Source organism: Panthera tigris, chromosome E2 (genome assembly GCF_018350195.1).
Source record: "Panthera tigris isolate Pti1 chromosome E2, P.tigris_Pti1_mat1.1, whole genome shotgun sequence".
In the NCBI taxonomy this organism is placed as follows: domain Eukaryota; kingdom Metazoa; phylum Chordata; class Mammalia; order Carnivora; family Felidae; genus Panthera; species Panthera tigris.
This window is the reverse complement of record NC_056674.1, coordinates 42,712,286-42,734,699: the sequence shown is the minus strand read 5'-3', so window position 1 is coordinate 42,734,699 and position 22,414 is coordinate 42,712,286. Positions and strand designations below refer to the sequence as shown.

The 22,414-nt window shown below is 52.1% G+C and overlaps 1 protein-coding gene across 4 annotated transcripts; it reads left to right on the top strand.

Annotated features, from left to right (window-relative positions):
• Window positions 1-1,364: 1,364 nt before the first annotated feature.
• ZDHHC1 (zinc finger DHHC-type containing 1) lies at window positions 1,365-22,178 on the top strand. 4 transcript variants are annotated; one of them, XM_042968333.1, is made up of 12 exons: window positions 1,365-1,638; window positions 7,902-7,948; window positions 9,331-9,573; window positions 14,319-14,494; window positions 16,085-16,186; window positions 16,596-16,720; window positions 16,800-16,976; window positions 17,246-17,358; window positions 20,974-21,056; window positions 21,300-21,387; window positions 21,518-21,596; window positions 21,700-22,178. In XM_042968333.1, exons 2-12 carry the CDS (start codon window positions 7,940-7,942, stop codon window positions 21,981-21,983), a joined length of 1,479 nt encoding a protein of 492 aa, XP_042824267.1. In that variant the 5' UTR covers window positions 1,365-1,638; window positions 7,902-7,939; the 3' UTR covers window positions 21,984-22,178. The 4 variants fall into 4 exon arrangements, with proteins under 4 accessions (XP_042824267.1, XP_015396587.2, XP_042824269.1 ...); XM_015541101.2 differs by having other exon boundaries at window positions 1,366-1,638; window positions 16,818-16,976; XM_042968335.1 differs by lacking the exons at window positions 1,365-1,638; window positions 7,902-7,948; window positions 9,331-9,573 and adding an exon at window positions 14,634-15,808 and having other exon boundaries at window positions 14,434-14,494.
• Window positions 22,179-22,414: the final 236 nt, after the last annotated feature.

Sequence of the window (22,414 nt, the reverse complement as noted above, 5' to 3'; positions counted from 1 at the left end):
GGAGAGGTGACTGGGAAGCAGGTGGACCCACAGTCTAGATGGCTGTGACTCTCAGGTTCCCCCTCTCCCTGTGGGCATATATGGGCTTATCCTCCACATTGATTTCTAGGTCATCATCTCTGTTGGACCCGAAAGTTCTCCAATTCCAGGTAAGAGTCATCTTGATTGGCATCTTAACAAGAGAAGTTATCTTGCATTTCTGAGGCCAGAGTACAGAGATATTTATTCCACAATAAGTTTGAGTTTATCAGGACTGGAAACAAGAATTTATATGGTAGAGAGATTCAATCACTTGCACAAGGACTCACAACTGGCCTGTGGCAGAGTAGGAGTTGTTAATGCATGTGGCTCATGCATTTTAGGCATAGGGATGTTTTCTGTCCAGCCCATTCTAAGCTGATAGCAGCCAGCTGCTCACCATTTTAGGGCCTTGGAGATTTCGAAGACAAAGGTTCTTCCTGTTTTTTGAGAAAGCCTGAGCTCATGGGAGGGTCCATTTCCAGTGTTCCCAAGGAGAAAGGGAGAGGGAGCTTTCAGGGAAGCTGGGTCCAGCAGGGAGGTCTCCAAGGCAGGGGAAGGGAAGAGTCTTCAGGCCCTGCAACCAGGGAAGCAGGCACCTATCCCCTGGCAATCTTGGGGCATCAGGCATGGCCCCTTAGAGCCCAAACCTGGAAGTCCTGTGGTTGGGACAATGGCTGTGGCTTCAGTACCAGAGAGGACCCATGACTAGAGCGTGCTTCTCAGGCTGCTATTGCAGGAGATCCTGAGTCCTTGGAATAACCTGGGTAATAGGAGCCCAGCAGAGACCAAGACTGAATGTCCCACCAGTCTGGAAGAGGGGGCTCCCAGTAGGATTTCTACTTAATTTAAAGGAAAGATAGAAAGGAGATATTTTGTGCTGCATATTTTCTTTTATACTTCACATTTTATATTATGGGGAAACCTGCATATTTATTTGTGTATTTGTCTATACCTGTCTTTCCCTTAGCCTGTAATCTCCCTGAGGGGTAGGGATCTCGTGTTCCCCATGGTATGCCCAGTGCCCAGCACATACTCATTAAAGTGTGCAGGCTGACTGGGGGGTCTCCCCGACAGTGGTAGTCTCAGGGAGAAACTGAAGGGGGGCACGTTTGGGACAAGTTACGATTTCGAGAAGACAGCTGTGGAGTGAGGGTGGGGGAAAGTGGGTTTTCGAGGACAATAGTTGAAAGGGAACGGGGAACGCGGAGGCTCGGGTTCCAGGGATCCCAGGGGTCCCTGGTGAGCCCCGCCCCGAACCTTGGTGCCGGCGCGAAGCGACGCAGCGCGGTTTGGCCGCTGTGGGGCGCCGTAGCCCGCGCCGTTGCCAGGGGAACGGGCCCAGCTCCTGAAGAGTTCCATCCCGCCTCGGCCTGGCCTGGCGGGGCTGTACAGCCAGCCCGCTCCAGCCGGTGCCCGAGGACTTGCCCGCCCGGCCTCCGTCGCGCGGCCCGGGATGGGGCCCCGCTCCGGGCTGCGCCACCGCCTGGTCCCGAGGACCATCTCCGTTGTGAGGGTCTGAAGTGCAGCCACCGTGGGAGGGTGGACGGCCAGGCGCGGGGGCTGAGCTACCGGGTGACCTTGGCAGGGCCGATCTGGCTCGGTCGACGCGACGCGCAGGTGAGTAGCCCCCACCGCGGTTCTCACCTCGAAACCTGGCATGAGCCACGGGGTTGTGGCTGCAGCCGCCCGGCTGTGCTCTGCGCTCACCTCGGCCTGGAGCCCGCGGCCTGGGCTTCAAGGGACAGGGCAGAACGCGGGGCTTCCTTCTAGTATTCATCAGGTTCACATATCTGCATTGAGCAGATACTCAATATACACAGTATACTCAATACTGTGTGCCAGGGACGGGGTCACTGAGGATTCCAGGAAACGGCACGATCTCCAGAACCCACAGAGTATTAAGGGGGGTGGGGTGGGCAGACTCCAGATAGACGACTGTGTGATTTTCGCTCGAGATAAGTACTCTGGTGACGTCATGGAGGGGGGCGGGGGTGGTGTTCTGGCAGGGTCTCCTATAAAAGGTGACTTTGAAGCTAAGACCTGAAGGTTGAAAGGAACCAGAATTGTAAGTAGGGGAAGGGTGTTTCTGGAAGAGGGAAAAGCAAATGCAAAGGCAGCAAAGTACTATGAAGGAACAGAAAGGATGAGGGGAGCATTGAAGGATGCGATGGAGGTTTCAACTTTGTCCTAGAAGCAGGAGGAAACCATTGAAAAGTTTTGATGAATTTGAAGTTTTGAAAAGCTCACCTTCCTCTGGCTGCTGTGGGCAGTGTCCTTATGACAGGGCACACCAGCAAGTCATTTGAGGGCCATCGTAATTCTGCCAGTCTAACTGTGTCTCCTAGAAGAACTTAGTCTCTCTGAGCCTCAGTATCTTCATCTGTGAAAGGGGGATGTTATTCTGCATGTTGTTTATGAGAGAGAAAGTGAGAGACCAGTCCATCCGCGACCAATGACAGAGGAGGTCTTTGGGAACAGTTTGAAATGACAGGACCTACCTCAGAGAGTTGTGAGGGATTATAAGTCATTCTGTTAAAGTAGTTCCTGGCACAGAAAAAGTTCCCTCCAAATGGCCATTATTACTGAAACTACATTGCTACAGGGGAACAATGATGGAGGGTTGGATTAGGGTGATGGCAGCAGAGATGGTAACAAATGGTTTAATTTCTTTTATTGAAGGAAAGCTGGATTTAGAGATAGGTGTGGGGTGGTCTTTGCTTTTGTGGAACTAGTGGTTCACCATGGAAGATGGGTTTGTAAATGGATAATCACCATGAGTTGCAATAAAAGCAACATTGGTGCTTCTTTTTTTTTTTTCTTTTGTTTTTCTTACTTTGTTTTGTCACAACTTTGCTCTTAACGACTGTTTCTTGGTGGGTGTTCCTCCAGGCTTGCTCCTACAATCATGTGAGTTGATTTCCTGGTTAAAATCAACAACCGTTGGCTCCTCTCATTGGCCTTTTTTCGCTCCATTGTTACTCCTTCCTTCTTGTCCCCTTTCCCTGGCTAAACCTGAATCCCAAACATTGCAGTGGTTGCTTCAGGAGGAGAATGGCACAGAAAATGTTTGCACACCACATCAACTCAGGAATGAGTGAGATTTCAGGGTTTTCTTGCTCTAGCATCAGACTTCTGTGTGTTGTTTATGTGAAGAGCCCAGCCACATCTGAGGCCAGTGACTGGACGGGTCTATGAGAACAGCTTGAAGTTCCAATTTATTTTCTGGGCATTGTCGTGAGGTGCATATCTTAGTCAAACTGGAGCCACTTCCCAGAATTTTAAGGCCAGAGACTTCTCTGGTACCTGGAGGGAATTTTAATAAAGTATTTGCCCAAAACTTCTTTTATAAATGACTTTTTTTGCACTGTAAAACAGTGTGTACCATGCAGCATTTTTTTTTCCAGCCTCTGTTTAGGTTTAAATTGGACATCTGTTAAATCTTAGTGAAAATTATTTTATTTTATTTAAAAAAATTTAAGTTTATTTATTTATCTTGAGAGAGAGAGCGAGCAAGCGAGCTTGGGGGAGGAGAGAGAGAGACAGAGAGACAGAGAGAGGGAGGGAGAGAGAGAATCCCAAGCAGGCTCCATGCTGTCAGCACAGAGCCCACATGGGGTTTGAACCCACAAACTATGAGATCACAACCCGAGCCAAAATTGACTGAGCCACCCAAGCACCCTTAGTGAAAATTATTTTAAAAGCAGATGCAAGGAAAAGTTGTTTAGAAATATCCATAGACGGGTGCCAGGATGGCTCAGTCGGTTGTGTATGACTCTTGATCTCAGCTAAGGTCTTGATCTCAGGGTCATGAGTTCAAGCCCTGCAAGAAAGCAAAAGAAATATCCATAGAAAATAATTCCTGTAAATCCTCTAGCTTTTCTTAGCAAACAGAAAAGATGGTTGTGAGCAAAAGCATCCTGTTGCATGCACCTTCCCTTTGGGTTCTGGAGTCACAGGAAGCTGAGCTGACTTTTGGCTGAGCACTGGAACAGGGTCCTGCCCAGCAACTCCTCTTGTGCTGCCCAGAGGTCTGATTACAACTTTGACAAGACTCCCAACAGCTCGTAGGGAGCTCTGTGGTTCTTCCTCACAGCTCTGCAGTGGAATGATTCAGAGTTGCTTTCGAGGAGTGAGGAAGCACCGAAATAAAACTGAGCACTCTTTTTGCATGGTAGTTAGGTGGGATTTCCTTGTTTGTCAGGTGTGGTACAGGGCTCTGGAGCCCACAAGCACATTTGGTCTACGTGGCAGCCCAGTGGGCCAGGAGGGTAAGAGGTGACACCCCTTAATTATTTATCTGACACATTCTTTTTTTCAAAAGCATCGATGCATATGGTAAAAAAAATTTCAAACACTGCACAGTAAAAGCAAGTCTCTTTCACTGCAGCCACTAGATCTTCCCAGAGGCTGTCCCTGTGTTTGCCTTTTTGCATTTCTTTCCAGAGAGAATCTATGCAAATTGGAACATACCCATCCCTGTTTGTTTTCACTTACTTGATATAGCATGTTCTACAACTGCCCACATCTTGCTTTTTCACTTCACTGTGTATCAAAGGTCATTTAATCCCTCATTGTTTTGACATTGTATAGCATTTCATTGTGTGACTGTGCCATAGTTTGTTTATATTGTTTTTTGTTCTTTATTATTGCAAACAAGACTGCTGTGAATCTTTGTGTACTTTGTGACTATATGTATAAGATAAATACCTAGAAATGGAATGACTGGGCCTAAGGGTATATGTGTTCTAAAGTTTGGTAGGCATTGCCAAATTGCCTTCCAGCTACCTTTTTTTTTTTTTTCTTAAGTGGGCTCGAACTCATAACCCCGAGACCCAAGAGTTGCATGCTCTAGTGATTGAGCCAGACAGGCACCCCCCAGCTAACTTTTTTAAAAGCTGAGTAAAGAAGACACCCAAAGAGTTGCCTCTGAAATTTGCCTCCGGGTTACCCAATCTGTGAGTGGCAGTGCAGCAACCAGAGCCAGGATCTGTTTCCAGGCCTTGTGCTCTTGCCTAGCTCCAACCTGCCTCTCTCCATTGGTGGCTCAGGTCCCCAGGCCCTCAATCCTGCTCTAAGAGCCCTGTCTCTTCTTCTCTAACCCCATCATTCTACCCTGCCAGTTCAGTGGCGTCCTCCTAAAAAGCCTCTTTAGTATTGAAATTGATTCTTTTCTGAAATCCTCAAACATTTTTCAGGAACACAGGGGTGCCCACAGCCTCTCCAGGGCTAGTATTTTTCACTTGCGTCTGGTTGTTTCGACAACGCCATTCATAAATCTTAGGAAGCATTCCTAAATATTTTTTTGGTGGGAGCAGAGGTGGGCAAGAGGGAAGTGGATCAGTCATAGAACTATTCTACAGTTCATAATGAGAACTTGAAATGTTGACTTCCCTCATTTAAATTAGGCACATAAAGTAAGGTAGCCTAACTTTCTTTTGAAAATGCTATTTTAGGGTTTTAGCATAGGAATGGTAACAGGAAGAGATTAGTGACATCTTGGCAATGACCTTTACCTTATTGGGACAAGGGAGGGGGCTATACAGCCCCTCTAGCCCACCTCAGAAGCCAGGTGGGTCCTTGGCTTACCCAAGGTGACCTTTACCCAAAGGTGGCGACTTTTGGCCTTAACACTCCTTGGGACCTCGTTACTCTTGTCTCCATCTCCACCAGTTTAACTCTGTGGTTTGTTCTGTGGCAGCAGAAGGTACATGAAGAAACTTTTACCAAGGCGCACATACCTCTCAGCCCACCAGAGATGCAGCTGGAGGCATCGGTGGTTTAGGGGACCTTGTGGGCTTGGCCTCCATCTTCTGGCCAATTCTTCCCGAAGCACAAGGCTGCTGGGCTGCTTCCCTCCCTGGGCCAGCCTGCTGTTGTGTCACCTTTCCCCTCTTGCTCGTGCCCTCTTCCCTACTGGACTAGAAGAAAGCTTTCTAAAATACCCACCACCTTTGTGTCGTTCCCCTGCTTTAAACTTCTTATGACTCCTTGTGGCTCTTTCAATAGTAGCCAGACTTCCTTGCCTGGCCTCCTAAGCCCCATGGGATCTGACCCTTCAGCTTCTCAGGGCTCATCTCCTTCTCTAGATCCCCCCTCCATGCACCCTGTGTTCTGTCACTCTGAATGGCTCACCCTTGTATGACCCATTCACCCACTGCCCTCATGTCTGTCTGGGCCCCCAGAAAGCAAGGCCCTGAGGGCAGGAGCCTGGTCTCATCTGTGTTTATATCTTTAGTGCACACAGGGGGCTGGGCCCCAAAAGTGCTGACTGGGCCAAGGTGTAAATGCACAGGCTGGCCAAGCTGTCCGGGAGCAGAGCCATGCATCTTTCATTCTGGTCTTCTAGAGAAGTGCCGAGAGGGGAGGGAAAGCCAGAGAAGTTCCTGGGTCTGATGACAGTGCTTGGTCCCATCCCTGCCTGAGGCCCTATCTTGGATTCTCTCCTACCTCCCAGCCCTTTTAATCAAAGCCTTTTGGGCCAAAAGAATTTGTAGCCACCAACCCCACAAGGGAAAACGTCATCAGGTAAGAGCTGGCTGGCCCAGGTTTTCCGGGCAGGTGGCATGCCTCCTGGTCAGCTTGGGTGTCTGCTCTGGGGTGCTGCTACTTCTGTACAGGACTCACCCAATAGCACCATTCCCCTGTCCTCTGTCTCACATGAGGGGCACCTCCCTGGGCCAGTTGTCCCCGGGTTTGGAGTCAGAGCCACCCCCCAGGCCTCAGATGATGAGTCCTCCCACTTCAGATATTGGGGAGACAGCAGCACTGGGGGTGCCTGTGACCACTGCCACTCTGAGCAGTGGGGACATGTCAGTCATATGCCTCTGCTGCTTTCTTTAAAAACTTCCTCAAGGTGTAGGGCTGCACAGGTGTGAAGATGGCAAAAGGAAAGCTAGAATTTAAGGATCCCAATTCATGGGTTCCCTTCAAAGGAGTTTCCCTGGTGATGGTGTCACTGGAGAACGGACGTGCAAGCCACAGGGATTTGCCCCTGAGCAGAACCACCCACCTCAACTGTATTTACAGGGCTTCACCTAAAGACCTTTGAATTCCCAAAAATCAAGGACAGATTTGCTACCTCTGGGGACATTGAAAATAAAGTGGTACCTGCTTTTTTTTTTTTTTTTTAATTACCATTGTCTCTGTGATCAAAGGTGAGACGGTTAGAATGACCATCCAGTGGCCCAGCTCTTATGACAACATGTTCCTTGGGACCACTGGTTTAAGAAAGCAGCTTCAACCAATCCCATTACTTTGGAAATTAACCTTGTAAAATATCAGATGCAGCAGCCTTCCTTTGGAGAGATCAGGAGAACCCAGAGGGCTATTTTAAGGATAATTATAATATCCATCATTTACGAAGCATTTATGTGTCAGGGCTTTACTTACAGTGTTGCTGATCTATACACAGCACTAGGTAGCCATCCCTACCCCCATTTTTCAAATGAAGAAACAAGCCACTCAGCTAGTAAGTGCAGGGCCAGGACTTGAACCCAAATCTGTTACCTCCAAAGCTGGGGCTCTTTTTTCACTTTTCACTGTTTCTTTTTGGAGACAAAGCAAATGACCAGGGGATTCCAATTGAGTCCCTGGGAGAAAACTAAGGTCATCCCATTTAGCTTTGAGATAAGGCTGCTCAGAGATGAATATGGCGGGCTTGGCTTACAGGAGGCTCTGAGCCTCAGGTGGGATGAAGCAGTGGCTAAGTGTGAATGTCCGGCAGTCAGGGTAATAATAGCCAGTGGCAGGGCGAGCTGGGCAAGAGGTATGTCTCTGCATGGTGGCTGTGCAGATTGAAGGCAGGGCAGAGTGGGCCAGATGGTTCTGGGTGGACCAGGATTCCACACCATTTATCGCACCCACATTTCCCTTTATTTCAGATGATTTCAAGTCAGCAAACATTTACTGAGCACTTACTATGTACAAGGTATGTTTTGGTTGCTTGGGGAAGGGCGTGTGGGCAGCAGGGATAAGTGAATCACAGTACAGTTGCTGCCCTTAGGGAAAATTGGCATAACAGGGAGCAGATGTGGGGATGACACAGGGTTCCAAGTGGCAAAGTGACTTGCCCATGAAAGACTGAGCATGAGGGCCCCCTGACTCTGTTTGGGGCATCAGGGAAAGCTTCCTGGATTGGTGATGCTTAAAGTGGGCACTGAAGGCCAAATCACATTTTGTTGGGCCAAGATGTGAGGAAGGTGTTCTGGGTAGATGTGCTGAGGGGGGTCTGCTGTACTTTCTGATATAGTCAGACTCCTTGGCCCACAGGCATGGGCTCCTGAAAGGAGAGTCCAGCTGCCAGGGTTTTGTCCCTTACTCCTGGCCATCCCACCAAGAGCTCTGAGTTGGCCTGTCTCCCCAGGTGTGGTGCTGCCTGCCCAGGTGCTAGTCCTCCCTCAGGCCCAGAAGATTCTGGAGGTGGGGCTCTTCCTCCAGTAATGACAGCACACCCTGCCTGCCTTGCATGTGATTTTGGCCACTAGGCCAGGTCTTAGACTGAAGGATGGTGGGACGGGGGTGGGGGAGTGCTGCCACCTGGTGGTCTGGCTGTGGAGGAGGCCCAGCCTTCTCTGAGCTCTCAAGTGAGTCAAAGGCCATCAGCCCACTTGTCTCTTCTCAGTGCACTAGGCCCAAATTTACCTAGAGAAACATGGTCATTTCTGCTGCTGGAAGGAAGCAAGGGGGGATCCTTCCTTCTCTTGCACGCTGGCCCCTCCCAGCCAAGAAGTCTGAGGCACAGGGGAGATGGTTTAAGGGCTCCCCCATGCCCCATCCCCGCTGTTCCCAGCCTCTCTCCTAAAGGGATTACGTGCTAGCCCAGGGGCAGACGCCAGACCCCCTTCTGAGCACCCCTAGTCCATGTTTCCCCTAGCAAAGAGTAAGGGGGCCCTTTCTGACACTTGCATTTGGGCCTCAGGACAGAGGTGACTAACAGAATCAGCATGTGTTCTCATTGCTCTGGCCCCAGCCTGATATTGTTACCAGATGACAACATGTCTTACTGGGTTTAACTTTGATGGCTGTGGAGACAGCACTTTGAGTAACAGGGAGCCACACTGTTCTGAATAAATCCTGGACCCTCCTATCTTGTCCTGGCCAGCGCTGGGGCCAGAGCTTGCTCTGGGGCTTTGAGAAATACTCCACTACCACCTTCCCCCATGGCCTGTCTTCATCATGCTAGGGCCCCAGTTCTTCTGCAGAGTAGCTGGGAGATGACTTCACATCCCGGCCTGCTCTCCACATGGGGCTCTGGGCTCCAGCCCGGGCCTCCTTAGGCTAATGCTTTCTCTACTTTTCCTTCCTCTGGAGATGAACGTCTGCAACAAGCCCTCCAACAAGACAGCCCCTGAGAAGAGTGTGTGGACGGCGCCTGCACAGGCCAGCAGACCCTCCCTGGAGCTGCAGGGCCAGCGGTCCCGCCGGAATGGGTGGAGCTGGCCCCCTCACCCGCTCCAGATTGTGGCTTGGCTGCTGTACCTCTTCTTCGCTGTGATTGGCTTTGGGGTCCTTGTCCCCCTCCTGCCTCACCACTGGGTGCCCGCTGGCTATGCTGTATCCTTGGGAAAGTGTGGGGCTAGTACATGGGAGAACTGGGGCAGTGGATGGAGGAACATGGCAGGGGCCTTAAGCTGGGCTCCAGAGCCCCACAGAGTGCAGGCAGGCCCCCTCTCTGCCCAGGAGCACCAGCTGCCTCCCTGCCTGGTTTCCAATCCCCATCTGACCCCTCTGCCTGATGGGGTGAGCAGATGGACCTAATGTACCTTGGAGCATTTAAAGTCCACACAGCTAGGAACCTTGTCAACCGAGATACCGCAAGAGTGATCACAGAAGAGAGCCTTAATGTTAATTGTGTCCAGAGCTCGACAAGGGATAGAGAGTAATTATTCCATTTACAAAAGAATCTTTCACTTTTCAAAAAGAGTCATGGTAGAATTCTTTTACATAGTAAGTTTCCTGGTATATTTAAAATGTGGTTTTATGTACCGTCAGATAATTATGCTGTACCCAGGACTGTTTAGGAGCTCATTGGTTTTGTAAACCAGACTCTTAGTGTGAGGCTGAGTTGACAAGAGGAGGGATAGAGATGCCCTGGAAACTCATGGGAACAGTGACAAACACAAACTTGCCTGAGCCCAGTGGTATGACTCCCCCAGCCTTGGCCACAACCCCCAGGAGCCGAGGACGTGGCTGCAAGGCTGGGAGATTGGGGTGCAACAGGTGGCTATGTGCCCCTGTCCGGAGGGTGCCCAGAAGAGGGTGCCCTCATGTGTGTTCTTCATGAAAATGATTTCTTGGGCTTCCTGGGGGAGAAGGGTGAGGGTGGGCTAAAGGAGGTTAGCAGAGATTAACTTGAAAGCTCCGGGCATAGGGTCAGCAGCCGAGGTTGGTCACAGCTCAGCCCTTCAGGGGTCAGACAAGGCTGAGCAGCTTCGGCCGGCTCCCCGGTTCTCAGCCTCCTCCTCTGTCTGACAGGAGTCCTGCCTGCTTCGCAGAGGAAAGGAGCACCAAGGGTGTGTGTGTGAGCACCAGAATATGTGAGCCAGAAGTGTGAGTGTGCTTTCTTGGGAAACCACAGAGCCCTTGGCTGGTGAGTGACAAGGACAAACATGTGGAGAAGGACTGTAGAGAAGGTTGTTGTCCTCAGACACCAGCAATATCGCTGGGGGGCTTCCTGGTTCACTAGGACCCAGGGCCTAGTCATCAGCTGTGTAAATGGAACGCTGGACTTTCCCTGAGGGGACCAACAGGACTTAGGCCTTAGCGCTCTTAAGTAGAGTGGTTTGTGAAATATTCCTCCCATGATCTGGAATGGGCATGCCCCTCACTCAGGATTATCTGGGCTTCTACCACCAGGGTACCTGGGAAGCCAGATTCATAACCACGTGGTTGCAGTGAGTACAGTCAGAGCAAAAACAGTAAACAAGAGTAACTAGCATCTGTTGAGCATGTATATGTGCCCGGCACTGTGCCAAGCCCTGTATGTGGATTATATCATTCAATCCTCATAATAATCTATAAGGAAGGTGTTCTCCCCCACTTTACTAATGAAGAAGTCAGGGCTCAGAGAGTTTAAGCGACTTCCTGAGGTCACACAGCTGATACCCACTGAGACAAGAAGGGCTGCTCAGGCAACCTGACTCTGAGGCCGTGGGACGATTTAAGGGTTTTGTCCTCTCCACATTCATCCCTTTGGGCAACGTGGAGGCTCACAGAGCCACCAGGATTGGCACTCCCACTTCTAGGCCTGTATGCTTCTCCTTCCTTCCATCAAAGCCACCTTCCTTATGAAAACTTCCTCAGGGCCCCTGAGGAATGAGGTAGGGTAATGGTGTGTAGCAAGTACCTACCTGGGGCCTGGAAGTGGCCTGGGACCTACCGTTGCAAAGATGAGTAAGACAGGCCCCCGGCCCTGGGGTGCTCAGCCTGCCGCTGGGGGAAAGCCTTGTAGATTAGAGATCATCACATGGTAGGTATGAGGGTAGGAGCCATACGACAGATTATGGGTGTAGGAGGAGGGCTGTCTAGACCAACACCACCGTGGGCTCAGATGCGGATCTGCTATGTGCCCATCCTCCTCTGTGGTCACCTCTCTGGGTACTCTTGGCTCTGCCCCTTTCCTTCATCATCTGTATCCAGTCAGTCATCAAGTTCTGTGGATGTTGGCTCCTAAATAGCTATCCAGGCTTGCCCTCATTCCTCCCCACTGCCATCTGCCCCTCTTACCTAGATGACTGTTTTGTTTCCAAATAGGCCTCCCTCCACACCCTCTTGGGCCAATCCATCTGTGTTCACCTGTGTTCCTGCAGCAGATTGCCCTTTCAAAATCCAAATCTGATAAAGTCGCTCCCCAGCTTAACATCCCATAATGGCTTCTTCCTGTCTTAAGAAATGATGTTCAAGATCCTCAGGACTCTTCATGTTCTGGGTTCTGTCCATCTCCCCAGCCTCTTACATTATTTCCTCTGACACCACTGGTCTCTTGGCTGGAAGGCTCTTGACTCTCTCCCTACCCCAACACCCAGCTAAATAAGAAGTCCAGAACTGGCAGCCCACAGGCCTGTTTGGCCTACAGATTTTCTTTTCTTTTCTTTTTTAAAGTAGGCTCTATGCCCAGAGTGTGGCTTGAACTCACGACCCCAAGATCAAGAGTCACACGCTCAAGCAACTGAGCCACCCAGCTGCCACCAGATTTTCTTTTTTATTAAAAAATTTTTTTAATGTTTATTTATTTTTGAGAGACAGAGAAGGAGCGTGCACACACACGAGTGAGGGAGAGGCAGAGAGAGGGAGACAGATCCGAAGCAGGCTCCACGCTGACATCAGAGAGCCCAATGTGGGGCTCAAACTCAAGGAACTGTGAGATCATGACCTGAGCTGAAGTCAGACGCTTAATTGACTGAGCCATCCAGGTGCCTCCAGATTTTCTTTTTTAATTGGGGGACAGTTAACACACAAAATGGACAGTCTTAAGTGTTCCTTTAGCAGGTGTATTTTAAGAATTATTTATTTTTTGTCAACATTTAAAAAATGAGACCTCATAAAAATCCAGATTTCTAGTTCCTTTTGAAAAGTTAGAATATGGTGGCGTGTGCCCTTATTCTAGCATGGCAGCAATGAGCTGAGCTGGAACCACACACCAGCCACCCCTCTGGCCGGGACTCTACTTGGTCCCAGTACCCAGCCAGGCCCCTCCTATTTACATTATCTGTTCCTCTCCAAGTCTCAGCTGAGATGATGCTTCGTCAGAGCAGCTTTCCGGATCCCTTCGGATTAGATGAGGTTACTCAGTTGTAAATTCACATGGTCCCATGAACTTCCTTCATTGTAATCAACCCATTATTTGATTAACATATGTGTTTCCCATCAGACTGTAGGCTCCTCGGGGCGAGGGCCCAAGTCTGTCTTGCCCCTGGCATAGCCCTCAGAGCTTGGCGCAGAGAAAGACCTGAGTGAACAGTCAAATGAATGAACCAGGGAGTGGTATGGGAGGAGTGTTGGAGCAGAAAACTAAATGTTTGCCCACATTCAGTGTGTCTGAAGAGAGGCTGGAATGGTGAGGAGTAGTGGGTGGTGATATCAGACAGGTGTGACAGGAGCCAGAGCAAGAGAAGCCTTGGCACTGAACAGAACAGTAAACTTTAACTTGAGAGCCATCGAGAGCCACTGTAAAAATTGAAGCAGGCAAGGCTTTATTTAAGCTATTCAGTGCTCACTTTGGGATCAAGTGAAGGGCAGGCTCAAGGGCACTGAGGCCAGAGGAACAGAGTCAGGAGACTGTGGAATACCCAGGGAAGAAGTGAAGGCCTGACCCAGAGCCAGGGCTGTCTGGCCTTCGTGGGCTGTGGTCCTCGTGTTCAGCTGTGGTCTAGCACATTAGGGAAGAGCCTGGCTCACACAGACATGTAGGGAAATTTAGCCACTGGGAGGAGGAGGAAGAAGGAAAAAGGAGGTTAGGCAGCCAACTGATGGAGGGATGAATGATGGAAGGATATGAGGTCTGCCTGGTTAGCAAGAGGACAGATGGAGGGAGGGAGGGCAGATGGCTGTCTGGAACCTATTGGTGAATTTTTACAAATGTAGACTTTGCAGCAAATTGTCAGGATACTCGTCCCCTGCATTTGTTCTACTAACTGAGCAGATAGGTCCTGGATGATCTGTGTTTCAGCCCCAGGAATTAGCCAGGCTGCCCCTGGCCAGGCGCTGAATATGTCAAGCCATCCCAGAATCCTCAGCCCTAGGGCTCCAAGTACCTGGACTCCAGTCAGGGAGGCGGTGGGTGTATTGGACCCTATCTACAAGTGATTCTCCATCTGGCCCAGCTGCTGAGAAAGGACGGCTGCCTCCCTCTCAGATCCGAATTCCTATGAAGGCAAGAGAAACAAAGTTAGAACTTATATTTTGGGTCCTTGGGCCTTAGAGGATAATCTCTTTCAGTCTCATTTCACCATCTAGAATCTGAAACCAGATCAGATTCCAAGGTCAGACCAGCCTATGGTCTGTGCCAGGACTGGAGCAGTGAGGCCAGGGCCCTGTGGTTGGGCCGCTCAGCGACAGTAGGCAGTGCCTTGTGAGCTCCATTACCAGATGGCTCCTCTCTTCCATCTGGGGCATGGGTATGCCGAAGAGGTCTTTCAAGGAAGCTCTTGTGGGGCTGGAGGTAAGAGGTGGCACAGGCAGAGAGTCTCTGCATGAGGGAGTCATATGGAGGTGGAGAGCTGCTACCTGGCCCTGGAAAGTGGGGAAGAGGGGCTTCCAGCCAGCAGAGTGTGCAGTGAGTCTTTAACCTTCTGGGCCAGTGCATGGGCGCCATCTTTGCCGGCCACCTTGTGGTTCACCTGACTGCTGTCTCCATCGATCCAGCAGATGCCAATGTGAGGGACAAGAGCTATGCAGGCCCCCTGCCCATTTTCAACCGCAGCCAACATGCACACGTCATTGAAGACCTGCATTGCAACTTGTGCGACGTAGATGTGTGAGTGAGTGTGGACTGAGGGTGTGTGTGGGTGGTGATTGTGCCCCGGGGCACTGCCAGCGTACGGTCAAGGTGGAGAGGGGCATGCCCAGGGCTTTATAGTTATGCTGATGCCTCAGAAACCTCATGTTTTACACAGTCAAGAATCTTGACGGAGTGACAAGAGAATTGGGTGAAGGAGGAGATTGGAAACAGAAGATGAGGAATGGCATTTCCAACAGTTACAGTAGGAGACAGTTGGCACTGCCACAGACTTTTCTACTGACTGACTCTGCCAGTGACTCCTCTACCCCCATCTCTCACAAGCATTCCCAGATAGGGACGGGGAGGGGCACTAATGCTTGAGTACTTACTATGTGCTAAGTGCTTATGAACAACCCTGCAGGGCGGGCAGCACCTCACCTCACAGAAGAGGAAGTGCCCAATGCTCATATGGGAGCCCAGTGCTCCCATATGACCTATGCCTGAGGTCATATGGCTATTGGGTAGCAGAGCTAGATTCACAATCCAGCCTGCCTGGCCCCAAGCCCATACTGTTATCCTCAGTTACCCATGAGGAATCTGAAGCCCAAAGAGGCCAAGTGACTTACTCCAGATCATGCTGCTAGTGGGAAGGACAGTCAGAATTTGCAGAGCCCATGCCTCCTTGGCTGTTCTGGACTGCCTCCCTAGGTCCCTCCCTACTCTCCTGGAGCTTCCAGCCTCAGGCAGGGGATTGGGGGTGGCAGTATGGTCCAAGGCTAGCTCTACATTTCTAATCTTAATGTTCACAGCCTGTTGAAGGGGTATGTCCCCAGGACAGAGAAAGAGGCAATGGCATTAAGGCACTGAGGGGTTTGGTGTCTGATCATCCTTTCCTTCACTAGGCACCAGTCAGCGCATTGCTCTTAAGTGGATGCTGTGGCAATGGCTGCCCACTCTGTTCTGTTCTGGGGAAGGGGCTGCAGCTCACTCTCCCACACCCCTTTGGGCTTGCATTCCTAATGTGGCCTCACCTCCTCTGACCCCCTGCAGCAAACTGCTGTTCACCCAGATGTCAGCTTGCTCCTCTTCCTTTGGCTCCCTTTGGGTTAGCCTAGACAGGCTTTTTCTGGCAGAGGTTTTCTGGAAGAATGCCAGTAAAATTCCCATAGACTGGCAGGGAAATAGGGACTCAAAAAATGGAGATGTCAGAAAAAGCAACGCAGGCCCTGGACCCAGCAGCCTTGCTCTCTTCTGCTCCTTGGTGCCACACCTGCATCGTCTCCTGGCTTGGCGCAGGGGTCCTTGCTTGGAAAAGAAGCCCCATTTCCGTTTCATACCACCATCACGCAGGTGCGCAATCCCTTAGCGGTTAAGTGTAATGCCTCCCAACCCCTCTACCTCCTACCCTGGCTCTTCAGAAGCCAGACCTCCTGTGGGTGCTCTGCTTCGCAGTGCCACCAGAGGGCGTGCGCGCTCCCCGTCGCCGTTTCCAGGTTCCGGTGGAGTGCGGGGTGGGTAACGCGCTCCAGGCCCGGCGTTCCGGTCTTCCGTGGCCCCAGCCAGGCCGGTGGCGAAGTGCGGGAAAAGCTAGCCGACCGCCTTGTGCCCCTCCACCCCCTCCCGCAGGAGCGCTCGCTCCAAGCACTGCAGCGCCTGCAACAAGTGCGTGTGCGGTTTCGACCACCACTGCAAGTGGCTCAACAACTGCGTGGGCGAGAGGAACTACAGGTGAGAGCGCTGCACGGGCCGCAAGGATGCCTGCGGATGCACGGGTCCGAGTGTGAGCCAGGAACCTTGAGCTTGCATATGAGGCGGGGAAGGGGGGGGGGCGGTGCTTGGTGGACCTGTGCGCTGGTGTGCATTAATGTGTTGGTCTGAGGGTGATGCTCCTGATGGCTGCCACCTGGGACTGCTGAGGGACGGTTTGGGGCTTTCTCCTGTGGGTCCACAGAATGGTGGGAAGCCTGCTGGGGTGGCTGCCCAAACTGATCTTTGCCCTAAGTCATTGGCTTCGTGAGGAGTTGGGGCTGTGGGGTCAGAGGCCTGGCTCCCCTCCCAACCATGGGCCCTTCTGAGTTCTGGGCCCTTATCCAGCTGGAGCACCTGGGTGCTGACAGCTGCCCACGGCTGGGCCCAGGCTCTTTCTACACAGTGTGGCATCTGCTTTACTGGGTGTCCTGCTCCTCGTGCTGGTGGCCACTTATGTCTTTGTGGAGTTCTTTGTCAACCCCATGCGGCTGCGCACCAATCGCCACTTTGAAGGTCAGTCCCGGCTCCAGGCCCACTTCCACCTTCCAACCCTGGGCCTGTCCTAGTCATTGGTCACAGCCCGGATGAGCAGTCTGCCTGTGCCTTGCAGTCCTGAAGAATCACACAGATGTGTGGTTCGTGTTCCTGCCCGCTGCCCCTGTGGAGACCCAGGCTCCTGCCATCCTAGCCCTGGCTGCCCTACTCATCCTTCTGGGCCTGCTTTCCACAGCCCTGCTTGGCCACCTGCTCTGCTTCCACATTTATCTCAGTAAGTCCCCCAGCCCCCACTCACATATACCTATACCTGCCTTGCGGTGGATAGGGGTCCCTAGCCTGCAGGGAGGTACCACTTGGGCCGTAGAACCCTGAAGCCATGCTCCTTTTTCAGTATTGGCTTTTGATGGTGGCCTGGTCTCACTTAATGGATTAGTGTATATGGGGACACTAGTTTTCAGGCTGGGGCTGGGTACCCTCCCTTACCTTCTGAACTCTAGGATCCCCTTTCCACTGCACTGAGCCCTCTCCTCACCCCCTCAGTGTGGCACAAGCTCACCACCTATGAGTACATCGTGCAGCATCGCCTGCCACAGGAGGCAAAGGGGGCCCACAGGGAGCTCGAGTCATGTCCCCCCAAGATGCGGCCCATTCAGGTATAGAAGTCGCCCAGAGGGCTGAGGGGATGGGAGATGGGGCCTGGGTGTGGGAGGGGTGGTGGCTGTGCAGCAAGCAGCAATGAGACAGGGCAAAGGAAAGCAGGCCTGGAACCACAGTTGGAGTAGGGGAGCACCTGGAGGCAAGAGGGGCAAGGCCAAGCCTGTACTAAACGCATGTCTGTTTGCTCAAGTGTGAGCACAGCCAGAGGAAGCCCCGTGTTTTCCCGATCCCATGTACATGCCTGTCTGGGCTCCGAGTATGTGCTGGAGGGCATGGGATGTGGGAGCTTGGAAGTGGGCAGGTTGGGGCTGCAGAAGAGAGATGGATCAGCGACTGGGTCGCCAGGATGGAGATGTCAATTCTCTCTACCCGTGACCCTGGGACCTTAGACTCGTCACCTTCTTTAATCCTTAAAAGAGCCCATGAGGCAGGTAATATAACTGCAACCGTGTTGCAGATGAGCCTAACGCTGGGTCTGCGAAGAGTTAAAGTCCCTACACTCTGAAGCAGGAACCCTGTAGCCCAGCTACTGACCAGCCTATCCCCATTCCCACGCCCCATGGCTTCCTGAGGTCAGCAGCTGGAGGTGGGGGTGGTCCAGTTCTTGGAGCCCCCAGGGACTGGGAAGGCAGGGGGCCCAGGCAGGCCTTGCTGGGAAGGCTGAACTCTGGATCCCAAGTCCTCATGGCAACTAGACACAAACACAGGCTGGTGGGCGGGTTGGGAGAAGGCTTGGGACCCAGCCTCTCCTGTTCTCATTGCCAGGGGTAGGGCCTGGGAGGCCTGGGGGGAGTATTGACTTTTGGTGGCGACCCCCCTGCCACACCACTATGTACACACACTGGTGCCTGGCACTGAACCCTTGTAAGTGCAGTGGCAGCTATCCTTGGAGTGGGCATCCCCTAGGCAGGAGACTTTTCTCAAGCTCCATAGTCATTACCCACTGAGGCAGGACTGGTCCTAAGATGCTTAGACCACAGGGATCTAGGCCCCTGCCCTGTAGTCACTGCTTGCCTAGGCTTTGGAGTCAGGTGTGCCAGCAAGGGCATTTAATGCCATCTGTATGTGACCTGAGGGAGGCCTCCCCAGGAGGAGGAGGGATGTGTTTGTCCCATTGCACAGAGGAGAGTTCTGAGGCTGAGAAGTGCCATTTACCATTCAGGAATGTGCACTTTTTTTTTTTTTTTTTTTTTGGTCAAATTTTTATTTCAATTCTAGTTAACATATAGTGTAATATTGGTTTCGGGAATAGAATTTAATCACTTACATACAACATCCAGTGCTAATTATAAGTGCCTTCTTAATACCCATAATCCATTTAGCCCATCCCCTACCCACCTCCCTCCATCAACGCTGTTTGAGGAATGTATACATTTAAAAAAATTTTTTTCAACTTGTTTTATTTTTTATTTTTTAAAGTTTACATCCAAATTAGTTAGCATACAGTGCCACAATGATTTCAGGGGTAGATTCCTTAGTGCCCCTTACCCATTTAGCCCATCCCCCCTCCCACAACCCCACCCGTAACCCTCAGTTTGTTCTCCATATTTATGAGTCTCTTCTGTTTTGACCCCATCCCTGTTTTTATATTATTTTTGTTTCCCTTCCCTTATGTTCATCTGTTTTGTCTCTTAAAGTCCTCAGATGAGTGAAGTCATATGATTGTTGTCTTTCTCTGACTAATTTCATTTAGCATAATACCCTCCAGTTCCATCCACAGAGTTGCAAATGGCAAGATTTCATTCTTTTTGATTGCCGAGTAATACTCCGCTGTATGTATATATGTGTGTGTGTGTGTGTGTGTGTGTGTATACACCACATCTTCTTTATCCATTCATCCATCAGTGGACATTTGGGCTCTTTCCATACTTAGGCTATTGTTGATAGTGCTGCTATAAACATGGGGGGTGCATGTGTCCCTTCGAAATAGCACACTTGTATCCCTTGGATAAATGCCTAGTAGTGTAATTGCTGGGTCGTAGAGTAGTTCTGTTTTTAGTTTTTTGGAGGAATGTACACATTTTGAAGCTGAGAGAGGATTCTGGGGACAGCTGTGATGAAGGGAAGGGGGTTTGAATGGGGATACCCTGGTATACCCTCAAATTTCCCCAGCTGGCTAGGACCTGGCTCCTGTCCCACCCTGGCCTCTCAGGCTTCTGGGACCATCTTCTAACTGCTGCTCCTCCCACCCTGCCTTGCTTCTGGAGCCCAGGGGCACCAAGAAATGCTTTGCCCCTCTTTGCTGGGCCCTGGAGGGGTGCCGAGTCCATACTGGGGGAAGAGAAATGTTGGGGGGGCTAGATTACCGTGAGGTCCCAGTCATTACCTTGAGGTTCTAGTTCTCGTGACTGGCCTCTGAACGCTTCTTTCCCAGTGCTCCTGTCCTGAGGCTGGCGCCCCCACACTACTTTACAAAGGGCTAGTCTGGGCCTTGGTTGGGCATGAGACTTACTCTGGGCTTCAATCTCTGCATCTGTGCAGGCAGCCCATGGCCAGCTGGGCTCTATCCCCCAGATCTTCCAGGGCCCTGAAGGCAGCCTCCCCACCCCCACCCTGAGCAGGAATGCGGGAGGGGCCCCACTCTACAGCCGTTGCCCCCAAACATAGGCTTGTTTTAGAGACGGCGTTGCTGTTACAGTGTCATCTCTGCATTAGTCAGGACGCCTCGGTCTCCATGGAAACAACTGTTGAGCAGGCGACAGCTGTCCCAGTGCCCCCCCTGCCCCCCCCCCCCGGTAGGGGCGCAGCATCATCCTGGCTCTGCCCTATACCCTCCACACCCCACCAGGGTTGGCTTTTTCCTTGCTTTTGTCTCCTCACCTGTAGTCCTTATGAGCGTCCTTTGTGCTCGGTGGCAGGCTTAGGCCACTTCTGTGTCCTCCTGGCTTCAGGTCCCCTCACTTTCAGGGGTTGGTGCTGCCACTCCAGTGTCACTGTGAGGATCAGTGACTAAAGTAGACACAGAACTTGCCCATAAGCCTGGTCCCAGATGGGGGCTGTGGTACTGTTTTTTCCCACCTCTTAACTGCCTTCTCTTTTGGGGTGGGGGAGACCTCGCGTGGTCCCACTAGTTCCCCCACCCAGGTAGCTAAGATTGTGGCTGGTACCCTGAGGACTCAGCTCCCATCCGGTCATGCACATAGCCGCAGGTGCACACCCCAGCCTATGAATGTCTGGCCAGTCTCCCAGCCAGGGAAACAATCAGGGAGACTAGAGCCCTGGGAGGAGCAAGAAGTAGGAGAGGGTTGCTCTGAGAGCCTTTTCCCCACCACCCACCTTGGCTAGAGCAGACTGAGTACATTGGACCTATGAGGCTGGGGGTTCTCTGGAGGAGGTAGTTTGACTAGATGAAGTGAGGAAGATGGTAGGGATGGGCTAAGGCCCATAAATGGGTGTTTTAAGCCTCAGCCTACAGAGGGGTTTTCCCAGCATAGCTGGGAAGCCTGGAGGACAGTCGGAAACCTCTGTGCCCAGACCTCCCACAGAGACCAGTGAGAAGTGGGGTATTGTGTACAGGATGGGGTGTCGGATGCAGGATGGGGTGGGCTCAGGACCCAGAAAGCCTTGGATCCACACCTGGCCCCAGCCTCCCTGACCCCCACCTTCCCCAGGAGATGGAGTTCTACATGCGGACCTTCAGCCATGTGCGCCCAGAACCCCCTGGCCAGGCCAGGCCTGCCACAGTGAATGCCAAGTGAGTGCAACCTGGGCATGTGCCACCTGAACATCTCTCATTGGCATGGCAGGGACATCCAAGGTGGGAGAAAAGGGGTAGGTCAAGGCCAAAGTATAGGTCTGGGTCCAGCCTGGCATGCCCTTGGACAAATCAATGTCCCTTTCTGTGTGCTAGGAAGGGTGGCTTATTTCAGAACATCCAGAGGGGTGGGATTTGAGGAAACAATGGGCATCCAGCACTTACCCTTCCACTTCCCCTTAGTCTTTCTCAGTTCCTTGCCACCCGAGGCCAAATGGAGCCCCCCCAACCCTCCTCCCCAGAGACTCTGCCTCCCCGGATCCGACCCCAGGTGAGGGGGACTGTGCTGGGCCCATGAGGAAGGGTATGGGAAAGCCGTCTCTACCCTGCCCCACTCCTCTGCTTCTTTGGGTGAAGTGGGGTTTGGGGAAGGGGCACTCAGGCTCCCCATGTCTCTGCAGAAAAAGAGGAAGCGGCGTGTGTATAAGGTGCCAACCTCTGGCACCTTGGATCGGGAATCGCCGCTGCCCAGGCTGTCGGGTGAGTGTCCCTTTCTGACCAGATCCTGAACTCCGAGGGAAGGAAAGGTAGGGCCCCGAGAGTGTCACAGCCCTAAGTTCCACATTTTCCTCCATCCATGCAGGGCCCAGGGGCCCAGGTCGCAGCTCCAGCTCATCATCAGATTCCGTGGGCGCCAGCCCAGTGCATGCCACTGGGCCTGCAGGCGCCTACCACTCGGCGTCAGCAGAGTCCATGGACGAGATTCCAGTGGCGCAGACACGCCTGGGCAGCGCTGCTCTGGCCGCCCCTGGAGGCAGGGGCCGAGAGCCGGGGCTGGCGCTGCAGGTGCGTGCCCCCGCTGTTTTCGTGAGCCCAAGCAGCGGCGACCCCGGGGCGCGGGGCGGTCCAGAGACCGGCCTACCTTAGCAGGGCGGAGAGGCAGGAGGGCCAAGGAGGACCGGCCATCCCGACTCTCTATGCAACACCCCCACCCTTGCCGCACCGAGTGCACTTTAGGGGCCCCTATGGCCAGCGGGATGGGTCCCCTTCTCCCATGACTCAGCAATACCCCCTCCCCCCCAACCGGCCATGATGCTCCAATAAACTTTTTTTTTTTTTTTTAATGCTTTTGCGGACTTAGTGCATACTTCTTAATGGCAAGGGCCATAGGCCCTCCTGGAACTGGACCATTGTCAGTCGGTCTAGGGGCAGAGGGTAGGATGAGCCCCCTCATACATTGAGTGGCCACCTAGGTTGTCATATAGAGAGGTACATGAGGACCTAAGGTGCTCAGGTACAGGGCCCCTGTTGTGAAAAGTCCTGCAAGGCTGCCTGGAGGAGGTTATTTGTCTTGAAAA

Coding starts and splice junctions, on each gene's coding strand:
- ZDHHC1 (XM_042968333.1), top strand. Junction 9,574..14,318: donor GGGTGCCCGCTGGCTATGCT/GTATCCTTGGGA, acceptor CTTCTGGGCCAG/TGCATGGGCGCCATCTTTGC. Junction 21,597..21,699: donor GCCGCTGCCCAGGCTGTCGG/GTGAGTGTCCCT, acceptor CCATCCATGCAG/GGCCCAGGGGCCCAGGTCGC.